Raw genomic sequence first — 21,457 nt, 5'->3', positions numbered from 1 at the left:
GCTGGGGATGGGTGAGACACATGGAGGGGTTGTGTGGTGGGGAAGACACATAGAGGGCCTGGGAAATGGGAGAGACACACGGTGGGTCGGAGAGACACATGGAGGGGCTGTGGGGAATGAAACATGTGGAGTAACTTGAGGGGAATTAGACACGTGGAGGGCCTGGTGGGGGGTAATGAGACAGTGGAGGTGCAGGTGGGGGTAATGAGACAGTGGAGGTGCAGGCGGGGGGATGAGACATGTGAAGTGGCGGGGTTGTGACACATGGGGGGAGCCCCAGGGCAATTTTTGCATTGCAGCCAGGTGGTTTCTAGTTACACCTCTGGTGAGATGGTTGGCAGCCACACAGAAATTCCTGCAACATGGTAGCGGGGAGGATAGATGGCAGTGGCAGGGGATACTCCGTTTCATATAGCACGTGCAATATTTACCAGTCACTATATTCTTCTCCTTACCCAGAGCAAGATACAAAAGCATGTTAGAATTACAGGTTTTCGTATACAAATTGTGCAAAGAGTGCAATTGTGCAAAGAGCAAAATCCCCACCATTAACAGAAAGGAATACAATGTTCAATAACAACTATTCAATCCTAAAAGTCTATTGTCATTGGCTTTTTGTGTATTTGCTCTCGTAAATTTGGATTGCTTCATTATGACCTGTACCTGTTGCAGAGGCTGCACATATATGTTATATAGTGGTTGTAAAGTTTGGATTTCAAACCAAAACAGCATACAAGAATATGGACAACAGACAACAACTCAAATCAGTTGGGTCCCACTTTGGTGGGTCCCACTCAATTATCAAGCTGGTTTAGCTCATCTAGAGTTTAAACCTAAACTATTTGCCTATCAGGCCGATCGCACCCAAAAGGGTGGTCTAAATCTAAAAAGGCACCATTTCTACAGAGAGACCAAGAAAACATTGGGAGTTTGAAAACACAGGTAAAAAAGGACAACTTTTCAGCTTCGGTATGTAGCCTTTGTCAAGTCAAACATTCATTGGCATAATAAATATATCATAGATATATATATATATATATATATATATATATATATTACAGCACTAACCAATTTGCTATTATGCCGCTTGGCAAAAGATAGAACAGACGTCACACAACTGCTGAAGTGGAATGGGGAAGTCAGAAAAAAGGCAGTGTATTATGACTTTGAGTGTCTGACTTGACAAAGGCTTCAGAGTGGTGTCATGATTCTGAGCAGGTCAGAGAGGAGACTTATGCCGGGGTTGACTTCAGGTAGTTTATTTGAGTTATTAGATATGGTCAAGACAAAGGGAACAAAAAGAATAACAGGATAAAAAGAGAAAAAACAAATAATAAAGATAGAGACAAAGTAGAACCAAGAAACAGAATTACAGGTAAGTATGAAGGAGTAGTAGTAGTAGAAATAGAAGTTTAGGAAATATGACCCAAAGTAGGTTTACAGGTGACAGGGAAACCTATCAGTGAATATTATCAGACAATGATAAACAGCATAATAAAGGATAATGGAATTTATGTTGCTTCTAAGTTAAGGTGAACAGTCTCTTTAGTTTGGAGGCTTTGTACAGAAGTTACCAGATAAGTGGATCAGGGATTTCCAGCAGAGTTGCAATTAATAGGATGGTTAGTAAAGTCCAGGAAGGTTAGATCCAAAGCAAATAAGGAATTAAAGAAAACAAAGTCCAGTTTGAATTAAAGCAGGATGTTTGGATGAATCAGGATGGATCAAAGGAAATCCGAGTTGAGCAGGTTATCAGGAATCAGTTTGAGCCAGGAACAGATGTCTTGTCAATATCAAACTATAAACAAGTATCAGAAAGACCCAGGTGCACAACACAACTTCTCTCAATGTAAAGGCCATGTGATGAGTTGGGTGTAGCCTTTTATAGCAGACTTGGAAGATCATATGAAGCCGGTGAGAGTGACTGAGGATTGATTAGTGGCTAGGGATGCCACTAGAGGGGAGAAAATAAAACAATATCTTAGTTGTTAGGATAGGATCATGACAGGAGTCGAAATGCTGTCCTTTCCACCTGAACTGATTACCACCTGAAGTCTTCTTCAAGCTACCATTGCGTGTAGCAATACAGATATTTGCAATTTGCCACTCCTTTCTGTGGAGCACCTATTGGGGTACATTACGAGATGTATGCAATTATTTTTTTCATTTATCGTACTAAAGATCCAAAATGCAGGCTTGCTTGCTCTGCACCAGAGATACATCAACCTTGGTGAGCCTCATCAGGCAGGTGTTGCCCCCTGGGCACATCTGGATTACTCTTCTATATTAGGGATACCCAATGCAAGAATTCTATATTTTCAACATTTTACTAAAAAAGCATATAGAAATATTTAAAAGTTGCACTATTTTTGTTTACATACTCAAAGCCCAGAAAGACATGTAAAACTTACATCCAACAAATCTTGCATCTATGGTTTGCATCAGAAATTAAAAGGGAAGATAGTTTTATCACAGCAGCAACACCACCACCAAAGGGACCTTTCCCACAGAAATGCCATGCTAAACTAGAATACATTGAGACAGGAAACAAGTATCAGAGCGCTGTGTGGCTGCTCAGTGTCTAGCCCACTGTGACAGGCTTGATTTAAGGAAGGAGAAATGTACCATTAGGCACTGTGTGAGCACCGAAGATAGGAGAGGGTTTTGTCTGGCTCTGTGTGAAACCTCTGCATTCTGGGAATGTTCCCAGTAAACTGCTATTTCGTTAGCGTTCGGTCTTTTGTTGTTAACATCCACCACACTTTCAAAGATCAATGAAAGATATGTACTTTTGGCAGGTTATATTACCTTGAATACATCAAGGATTTTTCCAACTTTGAATGTGTATTAAGGATTTAACAATAATTATAAGCCGAGAGCTATAAGCTATATATCAGCTCATAATAAGCTCATGCTGCAGTATTTAATGTGTTTTTAAGGAGCTAGGAAATTGGTTTGGTACATAGTGAGTTTATGTTAAATCATAATGTAGATCTCTCCATTAAAAGTATCAACCTTTTTAACTGCCCTACTGAGAATAGGGGGTGAGGGGGGCCTTTTTTACGGAAACTGACATCTCAATTCCAGCATATATTCTATACTGCAACTTAATAATGTAGTAGTAGATGCAAGGATATTCTCATTGTGCTTTCTTTTCCAAATTTGAAGGGGTAGCAACTGAGCAAAGAATATCACACACATTTCAAACTATTGCAGAGAAAGCCTACACAGCACAGTGTGCAAAGAAAACAGTTAGAGAAAACTGTTAAGTTAACCTGAGTCAAACTAATAAATCGATGATCGTACCAATAAATATTTTGCAGCACGTAAGAGTAGCAAAATAATCGTTTAAAAAGAAAATTATAAAAATACTGGAGGATTTTCTCAAATTTAGAATCAGGCAAACATGACAAATGTAGGACAACCTATGCAGTGGTAATTGCTTGGAATTTTTAAAGAGGCACTGTCACACTGAACTTACCTTTCTCCTATTGTTTCCTCTACTCTCTCTCTTTTCTTTATTTCTGATCTATTTTCTTTAAAATATACGGCAAAGTAGAGACTACTTTGTCTTGTGTATTTTTCCTATGCTTGACTTTCTTTGACCAACGGAATAGCCTAAGTCAGCTCTATTTCCTGTGTCAGAGAAAGTACTCACCATTCTCCTTGATACAGGAAATGGAGCGGACTTAAGCTCCTCCTTTGGTCAAAGAAGCTCAAGAGTAGGAAAAATACATAAGACAAAGTAGTCCTTATTTTGTGTTATGTTTTGAAGAAAATTAGATCAGAAATGAGGAAAAGAAGCACAGATTCTGAGAGAGGAAGAGAAGAGCAGACAATAGGAGAAAGGTAAGTTTGGCATGAGAGTGCTGCTTTAAGCAAACTAGCAAACGATCCGATTTCCTGGCACTGGAGGGTCCCTCTCCCTCCCACCCCCCAATACCCAGTTACTGAAGGGGTGAGAACCCCTTCAGTCACTTACCTGAGGCAGCGGCGATGTCCCTCACCGCTGTCTCCTCCTCCACGCCGCTCCTCCTCTGTATTGCGTCGGCCAGTGGGCGAGACTGATCCCGCCCACCGGCCGAGGAGACCTAATGCGCATACGCGGCAATGCCGCGCATGCGCATTACGTCTCCCCATAGGAAAGCATTGACAAATAATTTCAATGCTTTCCTATGGGGAAATGAGCGACGCTGGAGGTCCTCACACAGCGTGAGGACGTCCAGCGACGCTCTAGCACAGGTTTCCTGTGCTATGAAGGAGGAAGTGACCTCTAGTGGCTGTCTAGCAGACAGCCACTAGAGGTGGAGTTAACCCTGCAAGGTAATTATTGCAGTTTATAGAAAACTGCAATAATTACACTTGCAGGGTTAGGAGTAGTGGGAGTTGGCACCCAGACCACTCCAATGGGCAGAAGTGGTCTGGGTGCCTGGAGTGTCCCTTTAACTTTCTGGGAAGAGACTGGTGGTGAAGTGGTTCAGCATGGGACAAATTACATTCTGCAAGCTCCACACATGCCCAAACCACTGATCTAGTCTTGTCATGCAGAAAGAGATCCAGAAGACAGAGCTTACACATTTATACCTTTTATACATTCCCACATGCCTTGCTGTATGTTGAAATTTACTCTGCTGTACCAGTTCACGGAGATGAGCTTTAGACAGGAGGACATAGATCCCAGAAGGGAGATTTCCCTAATGCTTCTGAGACGCTTGGAAGGTACGACCTGATTCTATTTTTGTCACAAAGGGAGAGTGAGCAATAATTTAACAATGGCTGGTCAGGTGCATTCTCAGTGCCTTATATGGGGGACAAAGTTGTTTAACTCACTTGATAAATATAGTACATTTAAAAAGAACTCAGAAAAACCTAGAGGGAATTATATTCAAAGAATACTATTATGTCAGGAAGACAAACATGTATTCCTGACGCTGTAGTGCTGGTGTTGCAGAATAGGTCCCTGGTCCCCTTCTCTGTTGACAATTTGTTTAAACTCATCTTTGCTCTCATGCCACGCCAGTCTTGCTACAGCTGGCCATGCCTCCATGGTTGAGATAATCAATCTTGATGATCTCAGTCAATTTAATGCTTTTCCATAAAGCATTGGGATGCCACTGCGCATGCATGGGAAAACGCAGCGCAGCGCTAATCAGCATCTCCTCATAGAGATGCACTGAATCAATGCAACTCTATGGGCAATATTCAGTGCCTCCATGCAGAGCGTGGGTATGCTGAACACCAGTGCAGCACTGTCCCAGGAAGCACCTCTAGTGGCCGTTTGAGTGACTGCTACTAGAGGTGTAACAAGCTGCAATGTAAACATTGCTTCTGTAAAGGTAGCTTTTACACTGAAAAGTCTGCAGGGACAGGCTATTGACACCAGAACCATTACATTAAGCTCTAGTTGTTCTGGTGACTATAGTGCCTCTTTGCCTTACCTGTATATTTATTTTAATAGCTAGTAAGGCAGGTTTCATAGCTTTCTGAATAATATGATGGAAAAAGGATACATACTGTAACATATTGTCCAGGAATACAGATAATAATTTGATATTCTACAGCCAACAGGGAAAGATTGCTTTAGATAATGTGGAAAGAGATGCTAATTACAGCATTCTAAGATTACAGTTCTTTTTACAAAATATTAGAAAAAAAATCTGCTTTCCATGTTCCTGTTCGAGTGGCATGCAGGCTGGTGAGGGCAGTGCACAGCTAACTGAAAAGTAATAGAACATGAATACAAATCAGTTCAAGTGAATGCAAACTGCAATAGCAGTGTCAAAATCCCCTGTTCATATTTCAGCATAAACAATATAACATATTGAATATCTCCACTTTCTGCCAATCCTTGAACTCATTAACAACTGTACTAGTATAAACAAAGACACAACCAAACAAAATGACAAAAACAATAACAGATCATAAAAGAAGATCATTTAACAAGATGTTCCCAAGATGCAAACCTCAAATCAATTGTAAAGGGTCATAGGACTCCATATCCAATAACTTAATTTGAGTTTTTAGTTCAGCTAACATAAGTCAAACACTGAAATTATATCTGGCATTAAAACTGAATTACATTCAAAACATCGTTTGGCACGAATACTCAAAATTAATCCAAAGCATCAATATCTGAATCCACAGCCTTAATGAGCATAATATAATTGAGAACTTGGGTGGAGTTAACAACAGTAAATTATCTTTCACAGCATCCCCAAAATTGGAGATAAAGTCATCCGGGCAAAACAGCAATGAGTAGTGTAAAAAGGGAGCATCATGATGAGAAATATTGTCATTGTTACTGGAACGTTTATGAATGTTTACTAATGTATGCCTGAACACCAAATAAAAGTGACAAAGAAAATACTTCATTTCTAGTGGCCCTTGTTATGAAAATGTGACAAATGATTGTGAAAGCCTTTTTGTATTTAAGGACAAAAACAGTTTGCAACGAAATTCATTTTTAAATATAAAATTTATCAAAATAGTTTGGTTTTACAGTGTTGACTTGCTTTATTTATCACAGCATACAAAATGTTGTTTATTAACCTTCAAAGAAAAATAATTATCTATACATGGCGTTTCTCATCAAAATTGGTATCTGGCGTGAATGGGTTCAATCAACTAAATAATCAACATGATAACACATTATTATGATAAATACAGTGTGGTAGAAGAGATTATGGAATATAGAAGAAAAGAATTGCAAACAAATTTGCCGCACTGAGCAGAACGAGATCTGTTAAATAGGAGAGACAAGACAACTCTCTCTGATGAAACTTGACAAGTAAATGCGACATTTGTGAGAAATCTCTTTTGTTCACAAAAAAACATGATGTAACTGTATCAGCTTTGACACATTTGTATGTAGGCACTACAGTTTGTCTGTGAATGCGATTATTAGATTCTGGCTCAGTTTAAACCACATGCCAAATGGTATTATCATAAACATTACTAAACATTTACACGTTTACTGGGGCTAACCTTTTTTATCATATATACTTTTTTTCATGATAGAATCTGTACATTTTAGATTTACATCTGTATGTAGCATATAGACCCGTGTGTCAGTCCAAATCATGTAATACCATGTGAGAATGCCATGTGTCTCTTGCAGAATGCTCATTCCGGTTATGCAATGTTGCCAAAGGAAACAAAACAAAACCATATGGCAATGACATACCAACTGTTAAATTGAGCTACCCAGGAAAATGTGAATCCATGTTCTATAAGTTTCCCTTTGCTTTGATTTACAAGTACCATTAGGTGAATCACGAAGTCAAACTAGAGATTACCGTATATACTCGAGTATAAGCCGACCCGAATATAAGCCGAGGCCCCTAATTTTACCCCAAAAAACTGGGAAAACGTATTGACTCGAGTATAAGACTAGGGTGGGAAATGCAGCAGCTACTGGTAAATTTCTAAATAAAATTAGATCCTAAAAAAAATATATTAATTGAATATTTATTTGCAGTGTGTGTATAATGAATGCAGTGTGTGTGTATGAGTGCAGTGTGTGTGTGTATGAGTGCAGTGTGTGTGTGTGTATATGAATGCAGTGTGTGTGTGTGTATATGAATGCAGTGTGTGTGTATGAGTGCAGTATGTGTATGTGTGCAGTGTGTGTATGAATGCAGTGTGTGTATGAGTGCAGTGTGTGTGTATGAGTGCAGTGTGTGTATGAATGCAGTGTGTGTATGAATGCAGTGTGTGTGTATGAATGCAGTGTGTGTGTATGAATGCAGTGTGTGTGTATGAATGCAGTGTGTGTGTATGAGTGCAGTGTGTGTGTATGAGTGCAGTGTGTGTATGTGTGCAGTGTGTGTATGTGTGCAGTGTGTGTATGTGTGCAGTGTGTGTATGAGTGCAGTGTGTGTATGAGTGCAGTGTGTGTATGTGTATGTGTATGAATGCAGTGTGTGTGTGTGTGTGTGTGCAGTGGGTGTATGAGTGCAGTGTGTGTGTATGAGTGCAGTGTGTGTGTGTGTGTGTGTGTGTGTGTGTGTGATGCAGAGCCTTGGTGGGGGGTGGGAAATTTTATTATTATTTTTTTAATTATGTTAATATTTTTTTATTATTATTATTGCTTCTTATTATTTTTTATTTAATTTCATTATTTTATTATTTTTAAAATGTTATTATTATATTTTTTCGTCCCCCCTCCCTGCTTGATACATGGCAGGGAGGGGGGCTATCCTTCCCTGGTGGTCCAGCATTGGTAGTTCAGTGGGGGGGCTGTGGGGGCTGCAGAGAGTTTACTTACCTCTCCTGCAGCTCCTGTCAGCTCTCTCCTCCTCTGCACTGTCCGTTCAGCCCTTCTGCCAGCTCACAGTGTAAGTCTCGCGAGAGCCGCGGCTCTCGCGAGATTTACACTGGGAGCTGACCGAGGTGCTGAACGGACGGCGCAGAGGAGGAGAGAGCTGACAGGAGCTGCAGGAGAGGTAAGTAAACTCTCTGACAGCCCCAGTCTGTATTATGGCAATGCAAATTGCCATAATACAGACTATTGACTCGAGTATAAGCCGAGTTGGGGTTTTTCAGCACAAAAAATGTGCTGAAAAACTCGGCTTATACTCGAGTATATACGGTACATTAACGAGAAGTGTACCAAGTACATACCCCATTATGAAGATATTGCATTAAAACAAAATAAATATTTTATTACACACTTTTATCAAAATCGATTGTTCAAACAGATTGAAAATATTTTCATAAAATACTTTTTTGGGTTAGCATAACCCTTTCTGAGGTGGTCTGCCACCCCAAAATGACACATACAAAACACAAAGAAAAAACAAGGAATAAAAAAAAAAAAAAGTATAGACTACCCTCAAGAAGAGACAGCTGTGAAATCCATATAACATTGAAGAAAATTGCAGAAGGCCATGTAGACCTGGGGGTAGATCCTCATCTGTCTGGGATCAAGCACTGAGGTGAGATCAAACAGGATTTAAGCAGGGCCGGATTAAGAGCACAGTGGGCCTGGTGCTGACAATTATGATGGGCCTAATTACGGAATCTTATTGACCAAAAACACTAAAACAGTCATACCTCCCAAGCGTCATGTATCTGATGGAGATGGTGCTGGAGGGAAACTCATAGAATGCAGCTATAAGAAAACACATACTCTATGCTAATCTCTCTCTGATTTATGCTTTCATCTTTCAAGTAAATCCATAACCCCCAACAGCAGTGTCCAGTGAAGCAGGAAGTCAATGTGCAGGGTAAAAGGGTGTGCCACTGGTGCGAATCACGTGACCAGACCTGCCAAAAGGGGGTGAACATGCCCAAAAAGGGGGCATGTTTGTCCAAAGAATTGGAAGGTCAGCCTGGCATGAATGCATGTCAGGCTGCCTGCCAATCATACAGGCTGTCCAACTAAGGGCATACTATTGTAGTATAATGTATAGGAAGTGGAGCGATATAGAGTAAATAAGCCCCTATCACCAAAGATAAATTTATACTTAGACTTTGCTGGATAGGACTCAGATTTCATATGCAGCATGCAAAAAAGAAAAAGAGATCATAATACAGATCTGCCTGGACTGGTATAAATTCATATACATATATATGATATAAAAATAACAATTTATTGTGTACAATATATAAAAAAACAACTAAAATATAGCTAAATAGCAGTATAAACAAATTCCTGCTTACTGGAAACGGTGGTGAGCATAACGGTATGTGTTCCCGTTTGCTCACATCAAGACTGTCCCACACTGGGTGATGTCTCCTGAATCACAGGGGTTGGATGGAGCTCCTGTTGTAAAAGTCGGGTCGGCGGGTAAGTTTTAAACTCCCCCTTCCGTATTCCCGGCTTGTGTTTTAGGCTCCGCCTCCTCTGTTACGTGATTACGTGGCTGTCTACGCGTTTCGCCGTTCTCGGATGGCTTCGTCAGGACGTAATGCGCTGGAGTCAGTTTCCACTGATACGAGTTTTTATACGATCAGTCTAATGCCTAATTGGCTTAATTTCTTTTCAGTCCACATTTGCATATGTATGGTGTCCCGGACAGATCAATTGGATTGGCAAGCACATCCTATTGTAAACGGAAGGCTGCTTTTCCCTCGTCTCTTATGGGAATTTAACTCTTTATATACTTATATCTTAAAGAGCATTTATGTTTCTTATGTTACACATATAGACTGATTTACACATTTAAAACAAAATTAAAACAAAACAGAATATTTATACACAGTCAAATAAAAATATAATTATATTTACAATTCAGCATACTTTATATGAATTTCTTTTTTACTACAGTATATTTTCCTTTTGTTGCATATCTTATAGAGAAAGAGAAAACGAGAATACATATGTTAATACTTTTAAATTTTCAATCTGTTTTCTTTTTTTGGCAAATAGTTTTCTTTCTTATTCTTATATAATCTCCTATGAGGAGAAAAAGAAATAAAAGGCAATATCTGACTTTCAACATGATCATTAATATTTCACCAATGTGTTTCCTTTTACCATATCGTGATCTGGTTAACATACCGTGATCTATCTTAATTATATACATACACTCTTAAAGTGATATGATAGAATCTTATAAGTACACATGTAGATAACTGTATCCTATATTACATATAGAGATTGAATATATACCCATTTATAACCCTCAGGAGTCTAAGAAATGACAGATCTCGAAATCATTATTTCGTCCGTTGGGGATGAGGGTATTGAGTTCAAATATCCACCTCATCTCCATTCGGCCCAGATTTTGAATAGGATTAACTCCTCTCCAATTTTTATTAATCTGTTGGATTCCCATAAATTCCAAAAGGGAAGGATCAGAATTGTGGAACTCTTCAAAATGTAGGGAGACTTGATGTTGTTGGAATTTTCTCCTAATGTTGTATGCGTGTTCACAGATTCTAATTCTCAATTGCCTAGTGGTTCTGCCTACGTATCTTAGGCCACAGGGACACTTTAACATGTATATTACATTTTGAGTTTGACAGGTTATGAGTTCTCTCACCTTATGTGTCTTGCTATCTACTATAAATTCCTTAATGCACTGTTTATCACTTTTTGTGTTGCGACAGGCATTGCAGTTGCCACATCTAAAAAAACCTTTTAATTGGTTCAAAAAATTGGGTTTAACTGTATTTTTATCTTGGATATTATCTGTCAAGATTCTTTTCATGTTCTTTACTCCTCTATGAACAATTCTAGGATTAGAGGGTAAGAATCTTGCCAGAATTGGATCTTTGAGTATCCAGTGTCAATGTTCAGAAATTATCCTTCTGACTTGATTGTTCTGGTATCCCGAGAATTGGCAGATGAATGGAACACACACTTCGTTCTTGAAATCTTCTTTATGTTTTTGAACCCTATAGGTTAATAGACTATCTCTATCAACACTTTGAGTGTCCTCTATAGCTTTAGACAACGTGCGGTCATCATATCCTCTTTCTCTAAAGTCAGAGATGATCCGCTGGCTTTGATCCAAAAACACTGTCTGATCAGTACAGTTTCTCTTTATCCTAGTTAATTGGCTTTTCGGAATATTCATAAGCCACGGACTGTAGTGGCAGCTGCCTACATCTATATAGCTGTTAACATCAATAGATTTAAAGAAGGACTTGGTTTTGACTTGTCCTTCCTCTATGTATACCGTGAGGTCCAGAAAATTAACTTCCTTTGGACTGTAGTCGAAAGATAGACTTATTCCCCACTTATTCTGGTTGATATACTGGATAAAGGATTTTAACTGATCTTCCCCTCCTTTCCAAATGAAAAACAGGTAATCAATATATCTTTTGTAAAGCACCAAGTTCGCCTCCCAGCCACTGCCTTCCCCTAAATGGAAAGACTCCCAGCGTGTCATAAATAAATTTGCGTAGCTGGGGGCGAACTTGGTGCCCATAGCCGTACTGCATATCTGGAGGTAGAAATCCTGATTAAACCAAAAAAAATTATTGTGTAGAATAAAATCAATAGCGTCCACAATAAATCTAATTTGACTGCTTGGGTAAGAAGACTTTTCTTCCAAAATGTTGTTAATCGTCTGAATTCCAAGTTTATGGTCAATGTTGGTATACAATGCGGCTACATCTGCTGTTACTAAGAGCCAATTATCCTCCCACTTGATTTTTTGTAGTTCTTGTAAAATATTAGTTGTGTCCTTTAGATATGATGGAGAGGTTTGTACCAAAGGTTGTAATAAATGATCTACATATTCTGAAAGTCTGAAAGTGTCCCTGTGGCCTAAGATACGTAGGCAGAACCACTAGGCAATTGAGAATTAGAATCTGTGAACACGCATACAACATTAGGAGAAAATTCCAACAACATTAAGTCTCCCTACATTTTGAAGAGTTCCACAATTCTGATCCTTCCCTTTTGGAATTTATGGGAATCCAACAGATTAATAAAAATTGGAGAGGAGGTAATCCTATTCAAAATCTGGGCCGAATGGAGATGAGGTGGATATTTGAACACAATACCCTCATCCCCAACGGACTAAAAAATGATTTCGAGATCTGTCATTTCTTAGACTCCTGAGGGTTATAAATGGGTATATATCCAATCTCTATATGTAATATAGGATACAGTTATCTACATGTGTACTTATAAGATTCTATCATATCACTTTAAGAGTGTATGTATATAATTAAGATAGATCACGGTATGTTAACCAGATCACGATATGGTAAAAGGAAACACATTGGTGAAATATTAATGATCATGTTGAAAGTCAGATATTGCCTTTTATTTCTTTTTCTCCTCATAGGAGATTATATAAGAATAAGAAAGAAAACTATTTGCCAAAAAAAGAAAACAGATTGAAAATTTAAAAGTAATAACATATGTATTCTCGTTTTCTCTTTCTCTATAAGATATGCAACAAAAGGAAAATATACTGTAGTAAAAAAGAAATTCATATAAAGTATGCTGAATTGTAAATATAATTATATTTTTATTTGACTGTGTATAAATATTCTGCTTTAATTTAATTTTGTTTTAAATGTGTAAATCAGTCTATATGTGTAACATAAGAAACATAAATGCTCTTTAAGATATAAGTATATAAAGAGTTAAATTCCCATAAGAGACGAGGGAAAAGCAGCCTTCCGTTTACAATAGGATGTGCTTGCCAATCCAATTGATCTGTCCGGGACACCATACATATGCAAATGTGGACTGAAAAGAAATTAAGCCAATTGGGCATTAGACTGATCGTATAAAAACTCGTATCAGTGGAAACTGACTCCAACGCATTACGTCCTGACGAAGCCATCCGAGAACGGCGAAACGCGTAGACAGCCACGTAATCACGTAACAGAGGAGGCGGAGCCTAAAACACAAGCCGGGAATACGGAAGAGGGAGTTTAAAACTTACCCGCCGACCCGACTTTTACAACAGGAGCTCCATCCAACCCCTGTGATTCAGGAGACATCACCCAGTGTGGGACAGTCTTGATGTGAGCAAACGGGAACACATACCGTTATGCTCACCACCGTTTCCAGTAAGCAGGAATTTGTTTATACTGCTATTTAGCTATATTTTAGTTGTTTTTTATATATTGTACACAATAAATTGTTATTTTTATATCATATATATGTATATGAATTTATACCAGTCCAGGCAGATCTGTACTATGATCTCTTTTTCTTTTTTGCATGCTGCATATGAAATCTGAGTCCTATCCAGCAAAGTCTAAGTATCTTTGGTGATAGGGGCTTATTTACTCTATATCGCTCCACTTCCTATACATTATACTACAATACTCTATATCTGGTGAAGGGAACACCTGTGGAAATGTGGTAGCTGCTCTGATTAAATTGCACATAACTATATGCCTAAATAGCTCTAAATTTTTATCTTTATAGAGCTTGAATACATTTAACGCTCCAGTAAAAGTAAATTTGTTTTGTAAGGGCATACTATGCAGGCAGCACCCTGAGCTTGACATAAATGCGTCTAATGATGCACTCACTCCATGCTTTCCAAGGACTTTACCCTAGCACTCGCTGGTCCACTTGTCTCCTTACCTTCTTACTAGCAGGCAGAAGTTCCTGGTATATAGTCTGAGACAGAGAAAATGTGTATGTAGTGAGCATAGAAGAAAGGGAACATGCCACAGTGTTAGAGAGACCAAAGTCTGCATTACCTAAACTAAATTTATTGTCAGCCAGTCCACACAAGTTTGTTCCCATACATCCCTCTTAAGCTTCCAAACTTAAAGGGACACTATAGTCACCAGAACAACTACAGCTTATTGTATTTGTTCTGGTAAGTAGAATCATTCCATTCAGGCTTTTTGCAGTAAACACTTTTTTTTCAGAGAAAATAACTCCTTTGGCCGCTCCTTAGATGGCTGCTAGAGGTTCTTCCTGGAGCAGTACTGCCTAGTGTGCAGCACTGCCATTCAGTGTCTCCACCATCTGCATGCAGACACTGAACTTTCCTCATAGAGATGCATTGATTCAATTTATCTTTATGGGGAGATGCTGATTGGTCAGGGCTATGTTGGACTTGTGCTGGCTCTGCCCTAGTTGACAGTCTCAGCCAATCCTATGGGGAAGTATTGTAATTTGCTCAGACCACCACTTCTGATGATGTCAGCAGACAGTCAGTTCAGAGGCAGAGCCAGCAGCTGCAGACTTGAATACAAGTAAGATTTTACTATATTTAGGGAGGCAAGGAGGGGCCAGGGTGGTGGTTTTAACATAATAGGGTCAGAAATACATGATTGTGTCCCTGACCCTATAGTGCTCCTTTAAGCAAGAGTATGTGAAGAGTAGTTAAGGTTGCCACCTTTCTTGGGAAAAAAAAATACCAGCCTTAATCATTGGTATAATTAGTTATGCATGACATCACATGATGTAAATCACAAGGAGTGACATCAGAGACAATTCTGTAAAATCAACAACAAACTACTCACAGTTTGATTCTGTGGTATAGATGGATTGCTCCCAGTGTCTCCCTGTCTCCCAGTGTCTCAGTCTCGCAAGTCACCCAGTGTCTCAGTGTCCCTATGTATCACAGTGTCCCCATGTCGCCCAGTCCCCTAGTCTCCCAGTGTCTCAGTTTCCCCATTTCTCCCAGTGTCCCAATGTCTCAGTGTGTCCCCATGTCACTAGGATACTGGGGACACAGTGAGACATGGGGACACTGAGACATTTAGGGAAACTGGGAGAAATGGGGACACTGAGACATTAGGGACACAGACACTGGGAGACATGGGGACACTGAGACACTAGGGACACAGACACTGGGAGACATGGGGACACTAAGACACTAGGGACACATAGATATGGGAACACAGAGACACTGGGAGACTAGGGTACACTGGCTGGGAGACCAACACTTGAGGACACTGGGAGGCATGAGGAAAGTTGTGGACATAGACATGGGGACACTGGGACATATAGGGACACTGGGAGACATGGGGACACTAGGCACACTGAGACACTAGGAACACAGACACTGGGAGGCATGGGGACACTGAAACATTTGGGGACACTAAGACACTAGGGACACAGAGATATGGGAACACAGAGACACTGGGAGACTAGGGGACACTAGCTGGGAGACCTTGAGGACACTGGGAGACATGGGGACAGTTGTGGACATAGACATAGGGACACTGGGACATATAAGGACACATGGGGACACTAGGCACACTGAGAGACATGGGGCACACTAGGGACACTGGCTAGGGGACATGGGGACACTGGGAGACATGGGGACATAGTGTCATAGTGTCTCCGTGTCCCAATGTTTCAGTGTCTCCCAATGTCCCTATGTCTCACAGCATCCCCATGTGTCCCAGTGTCTCAGTGTCCCCATGTTTTCCAATGTCCCCAAGTGTCTCAGTGTCCCCAGGTCTCCCAGTGTCTGTGTCCCCATGTGTCCTAGTGTCTCAGTGTCCCCTAGTGTCTCAGTGTCCCCTAGTGTCTCCATATGTCCCCTAGTGTCTCCATATGTCCCCTAGTGTCTCAGTGCCCCCTAGTGTCTCAGTGTCCCCTAGTGTCCCCTTGTGTCTCAGTGTCCCCTTGTGTCCCCTTGTGTCTCAGTGTCCCCATGTGTACCTGCTGCCTTTCCCCCATCCCTCACTTACCTGAGCTGTAGAGCTGCTGTCTGGACTCTGTGCTGTGTAGCTGCTCCCCCACGGATCAGTGAGTAGTAGAGAGAGGCAGTGATATGCTGTAACTTCTTATCCCTGCCTCTCTCCACACACAGTGACCCCTACTGGCTGGTGCTGGTATCGCAGAGTAATCTCCATTTATTCTGAGAAAAATGCCTGCATTTGTATTGCCGGTATAACTGCAATACCAGCATGGCTAGGCAGCCTCAAATACTGGCTGTGACAATAAAATACCAGTCAGGTGGCAAACCTAAGAGTAGTGTGTAAAAAAAAAAAAAATTTTTTTTTTTTTTTTTTTTAATGGGCCTATTCCATGGGCCTGGGCCTGGAGCTGCAGCTCCATCAGCCCCTATGTTAATCCGGCCCTGGATTTAAGTCAGGTCCCAGTGCCTCTGATATGGTATGGGTCTTCTAAAACTGATAAAGTCAGCACAGTACCTTTATACACCCAATACTCCAAATGCCATTCATCAATGCTGAACTCAAACAACAGACTTCTACAATGAAAGAATCTTTGCCAGTTCCTTTATTTGTTGCTCGCTGGCATTGCTTTAAGGGTGTTGTCGTCGGCTAAAAGTTGGAAGGCAGGTGTTTGACTTAAATACAAAAAAAAAATAAGTCCTGCACTCAGACACCCACTACTCCTGGGCGGCAGCAATGACCATAGCATGCATCAGAAGCAATACATACAATAAAAACCAAGGAAAATTGTTACTTGCGCACTATCCCCAATCCCTATGCATATTTAAATAAGTGGAGGTTTTTAGAATCATTCCAATGGCCATTATATTGTTAGCTCACCTGCCACATCAAGGCAAACCTCTTTTACAATTTACCTTGCTTCCTCCAGCTTCAGGTAAAAAATAAAAAATATCTAATGATACAGAGAGGGGTATTTTTCTAAAGTCTAATACTAATACTAATACATACTAATAAACACTTAATAGGGAACACATGGGGTGGGTGGCACCATTGTAACATGGCTGTGTGATACAAAAGTAAATACTAATATACAAATATAAGTCCTGCGCTTAGACTGCAACTACTCCTGGGTGTCTGAGCACAATGACGAGAGTACACATCAGCCCCAATACATACAAAGGTGTTTGACTCACCCTGGACTAAATGCACCAGTCATACACAGTACCTCAAAAGTAAGAGTCATCAATCAACATTTACACTAGTCGCAAATGAATAGAAACAATAAGCAAAAAAGTGTAAATAAATTATGAAAACATGTCCCTGACTGTATCAAAATGTAGAAACACACCATGTTCATAATTGAGATTTTTATGTGAATTCACAATGGTACTGAAAATATATCATTTGAGAAGATTTAACCGTCAATAGAATGTTGCCTTTTATAATAGAGCAGCCTGCATTCAAAGGATGCTGGGAGTCTCCTCCCTCCTCTTCCAGTCACAGTCTTAATGGCAATCTCCCCAACAAAATCAAGAAACAAATTATTTTCTTACACACTGAAACCCTCCGCTGTCAAGTGCCTGACCCCGGTTTGATAATCTTATTTCCTGAGAATCAAAAAGCTGGAAACATAAGCTTCCCAGAGTGTTAATTGCAGCCCTGCTCCGTTGCTAATCAAAAAATTGGATGTTTTGCATGAAAATGCTCCACTAATTAATTCTCAGTCATAAAGCTCCCCAGTTTTAATAACCCCTCCTTGATTGGATGGTCTTTGAAGAGAGACTGAAGCTAATCCGACAAGTTGGAAAAGACACACGAAGAAGAAATGAGTGGACTTACGATGCTTGGCTGAGGTGATTGCATTAATACCACAGAAACAGGAAGACAGGGTTTTACAACAAAAAACATTTATAAAACTGTACTTTTAGAGTTTAAAGGGAAAGTATCTGTAATTCTGAAAACGACATTGCTATAACAGATCACATTAGATAAATGGAAAGGACATAGGGGGATGGATGACAGACACCTATTACTAAAACATTTTGCGGCAAATTTCCAAATTCCTAAGAGAAATTTTATGTAGCATTTCTTGGCAATGCACCATTCGCACTGGAAGTATACCTATTTGACTGGAAAGCAGGACACATCAAGTAAAACAATACAGCGCTGTCCTGCGGAAGAACCTGTCAGTAACACATCAATCAGAAAGACCCAGAGGAGACAAATAATATCCTTGATGCTACCGAGGTTATGCTCATCATGCAGATATACATGTACTGTGTTCACTTTTGCAAGTCTATCTTAATTTCGAGGTCTGAAAAATATTGTTGGATCCAACAAGAACGCATGAGCGTAGTACTGTATCGATTGCAAGAAAAAGAAAGTAGGATCAGCACTTAATGCACTAATATATTGTATATGTTGCTTTAGTTTTCCTTTATTTGTATTGAATGTTTTCCCCCTCAGCATTGCATGCACTTTAAAATGTGTCTAGCAGTTCAATTTCAGGATGCATTAGGGTACCGGAATTCAGGTCCATGCACAGAGTTCCATTGCGGGGGGGCCCCCATTTTAGAGACCGCTATAAACACTCATATCACCCGGAAGATTAAAAAAACAAATCTTTGCTTTATGGTTAGCAAAGCAGCGATCCAATGAACTATGGATATACACTCAATCTAGGAAAATAGACAATTTATTTATGGGAAGCAGAATGATGCCAAGCTCAGTCAATATTCATATAAAAGTTCCAGAATATAAACACTTATATTAAACAACAAATGGGTTAAGTAATTACGGTATGAAAGGAGCCAAACAGATAGCTAAAGATCAAGTAGAGACAATAAGTTGAGAATATACTGCCATATCTGAATTAGGATATACTGAGCATTCTCCTATACCTCATTAATAACCGTTTAAATTAGGGATGCACCAAAATTTCGGCTGCCACAATTTTCGGCCGAAAATGGGCCTATCCCGTTTTGGCCAAAAACGGGTCAAATTTGACAAAATTTAAAATGTTTGTAGTGCATAGTTTAACAGACATGCTTGCATTAACAATTCAGATGATTATATATCACAATGAAAGATAATAATGATAACATAAAAAGTAAAAAATACTGCACTTGGGATGGGGGGGGGGGTGAGAACACTATGGGACGGGGGGGAAACACTATGGGACGGGGGGGAAACACTATGGGACGGGGGGGGGAAGAACACTATGGGACAGGGGAGGGAGGAAAGAACACTATGGGACAGGGGAAGGGGGAAAGAACACTATGGGACAGGGGAGGGGGGGAAGAACACTATGGGACAGGGGAGGGGGAAAGAACACTATGGGACAGGGGAGGGGGAAAGAACACTATGGGACAGGGGAGGGGGAAAGAACACTATGGGACAGGGGAGGGGGAAAGAACACTATGAGACAAGGGACGGGGGGGAAGAACAATATGGGACGGGGAGGGGGGAGAAAAGAACACTATGGGACAGGGGAGGGGGGAGAAAAGAACACTATGGGACAGCGGAGGGGGGAGAAAAGAACACTATGGGACAGGAGAGGTGGAAAAGGAATACTATGGGAAAGGTGAGGGGGGAAAAGGAATACTATGGGAAAGGTGAGGGGGGAAAAGGAATACTATGGGACAGGGGAGGGGGGAAATGAATACTATGGGATAGGGGAGGGGTGTAAAAGGAATACTATGGGACAGGGGAGGGGGGGAAGGAATACAATGGGACGGGGGGATAAAAGAACACTATGGGACAGGGGGATAAAAGAACACTATGGGACAGGGGGGATAAAAGAACACTATGGGACGGGTGGGAGAAAAGAACACTATGGGACAGGGGAGGGGGAAAGAAAAGAACACTATGGGACAGGGGAGGGAGGGGGAGAAAAGAACATGATGGGACAGGGGAGGGGGGAGAAAAGAACACTATTGGACAGGAAATGGGGGTGGAGAAAAGAACACTATGGGACAGGGGAGGGGGGAGAAAAGAACACTATGGGACAGCAGGGGGGGGGGGGGGAGTTTAGAACACTATGGGACAGGGGAGAAATCACATAAGCTTTAACTCCATGGTATACAAACCTTCATCAATTCTAAAGTTCATCACTGTAGGGCTTTAAGTAACACACACACATATATATATATATATATATATTTTTTTTTTTTTTCAGGTATGCATAGTTAATGAATTGATATTATTAAAAACAATCTATATATTATCACATTATTTGCATGCATTATACCAGTGTGCTGTACTACACTAAAACAAAAAAAAATAGATAGGACAGGCAGGGCTACATTATACATTCTCACAGGACATTTGACCAAATCAAGCCAAGGACTGGCAAAATAACAAAACCCTACCTTGAAGCTCCCCACTCTTGCTGTACAGTTCTCTTCTCTGCTCCCTTAAGTAGGCACTCATACTGATGGCATGAGACGATGACTCAAACCTAATGGAAATAGAATAGACTTAAAACTGGTACAACACATTAGCCTAACACATACAGCTAAGTATAAATCAGCATTACATTAAAGCTCTGAGCCTCTAAAGCCCTAAAGAAAGTTTTACACATCTATGTCACTCAAACAGGATTTGAAAAGAGATCACTCTCACATATTAGGTCAATACATTGTTAAACATAGATCTGCACACCAGTCAAGCCATAAGACTTGCATTTCCCACAGAAATCTCAAATTTGCAGTGATGTTACTACTGCAAGGGATTCTGGGCGTACATATGCAAATTAGTTCAACAAAGAATCAAGTTTTTGCCTCATTATTCCATTTTAAACATAGATTCCTTGGAGTTTGTGTTTGCTGCAAACAACAGCTTTGAAACACAACTCAGGAAGAGATGCAAAGCAGTGAACCACTCATGGACAGCTGTTTCATGGTAATGCAACTCATCAGCATGAGGTTGGTTACTGGATTGCTATTGAGGTTTGGCGTTACTTGCAGAGCACAAACCAAGAAAGTTATGGTTGGGGTAAAAATAGTGGTTGAAAACCCCTTCCACCTGAAGTCAGTGGATAGTCAATACATTGTTAAACACAGATCTGCACACCAGTCAAGCCATATACATACACACAAAAATTTGATACATATGTGGTACATATTCACACTGAATGATCGACTAATGGCAATTTTGGAAGAAAATCAAAACTTCATACTTAAAAAGAGAGTTTTTTGGTCTTTGAGGCTTTTTCTTTGCAAAGAAGGCAGCAAACTCTCTCCCAGTACTAGCATAACTAAGCTGGGCTGATGGTTCGGAGGAGGTTTTGGTGTTCTTCATGTCCAGGTATTCAGTCAGCAGTATCTGAATAGAAGATAAAGAGATACGGTTCTGCATAAAAATCTCTCCAAAAAATGTATTTATAGTTTAACTAAAAGTATAGGAAAAGTGGAGCGCAAAAAATACT

The 21,457-nt window shown here is 40.2% G+C and overlaps 1 protein-coding gene across 1 annotated transcript in view; it reads right to left on the bottom strand.

Moving 5' to 3' along the window:
* EXOC4 (exocyst complex component 4) overlaps positions 1-21,457 on the bottom strand; it is a 448,906-nt gene that overhangs the window by 335,992 nt on the left and 91,457 nt on the right. Inside the window, exons 8-9 of the mRNA XM_063448300.1 lie at positions 21,209-21,354; positions 20,400-20,488 (exon numbers count right to left, since the gene is read on the bottom strand). Of these exons, the coding sequence (XP_063304370.1) occupies positions 20,400-20,488; positions 21,209-21,354 (235 nt within the window). The remainder of the gene's footprint in view (positions 1-20,399; positions 20,489-21,208; positions 21,355-21,457) is intronic.

This window comes from Pelobates fuscus, chromosome 3 (genome assembly GCF_036172605.1).
Source record: "Pelobates fuscus isolate aPelFus1 chromosome 3, aPelFus1.pri, whole genome shotgun sequence".
In the NCBI taxonomy this organism is placed as follows: domain Eukaryota; kingdom Metazoa; phylum Chordata; class Amphibia; order Anura; family Pelobatidae; genus Pelobates; species Pelobates fuscus.
Note: the sequence above shows the minus strand (reverse complement) of the source record. Positions and strands in the feature narration are given on the sequence as shown.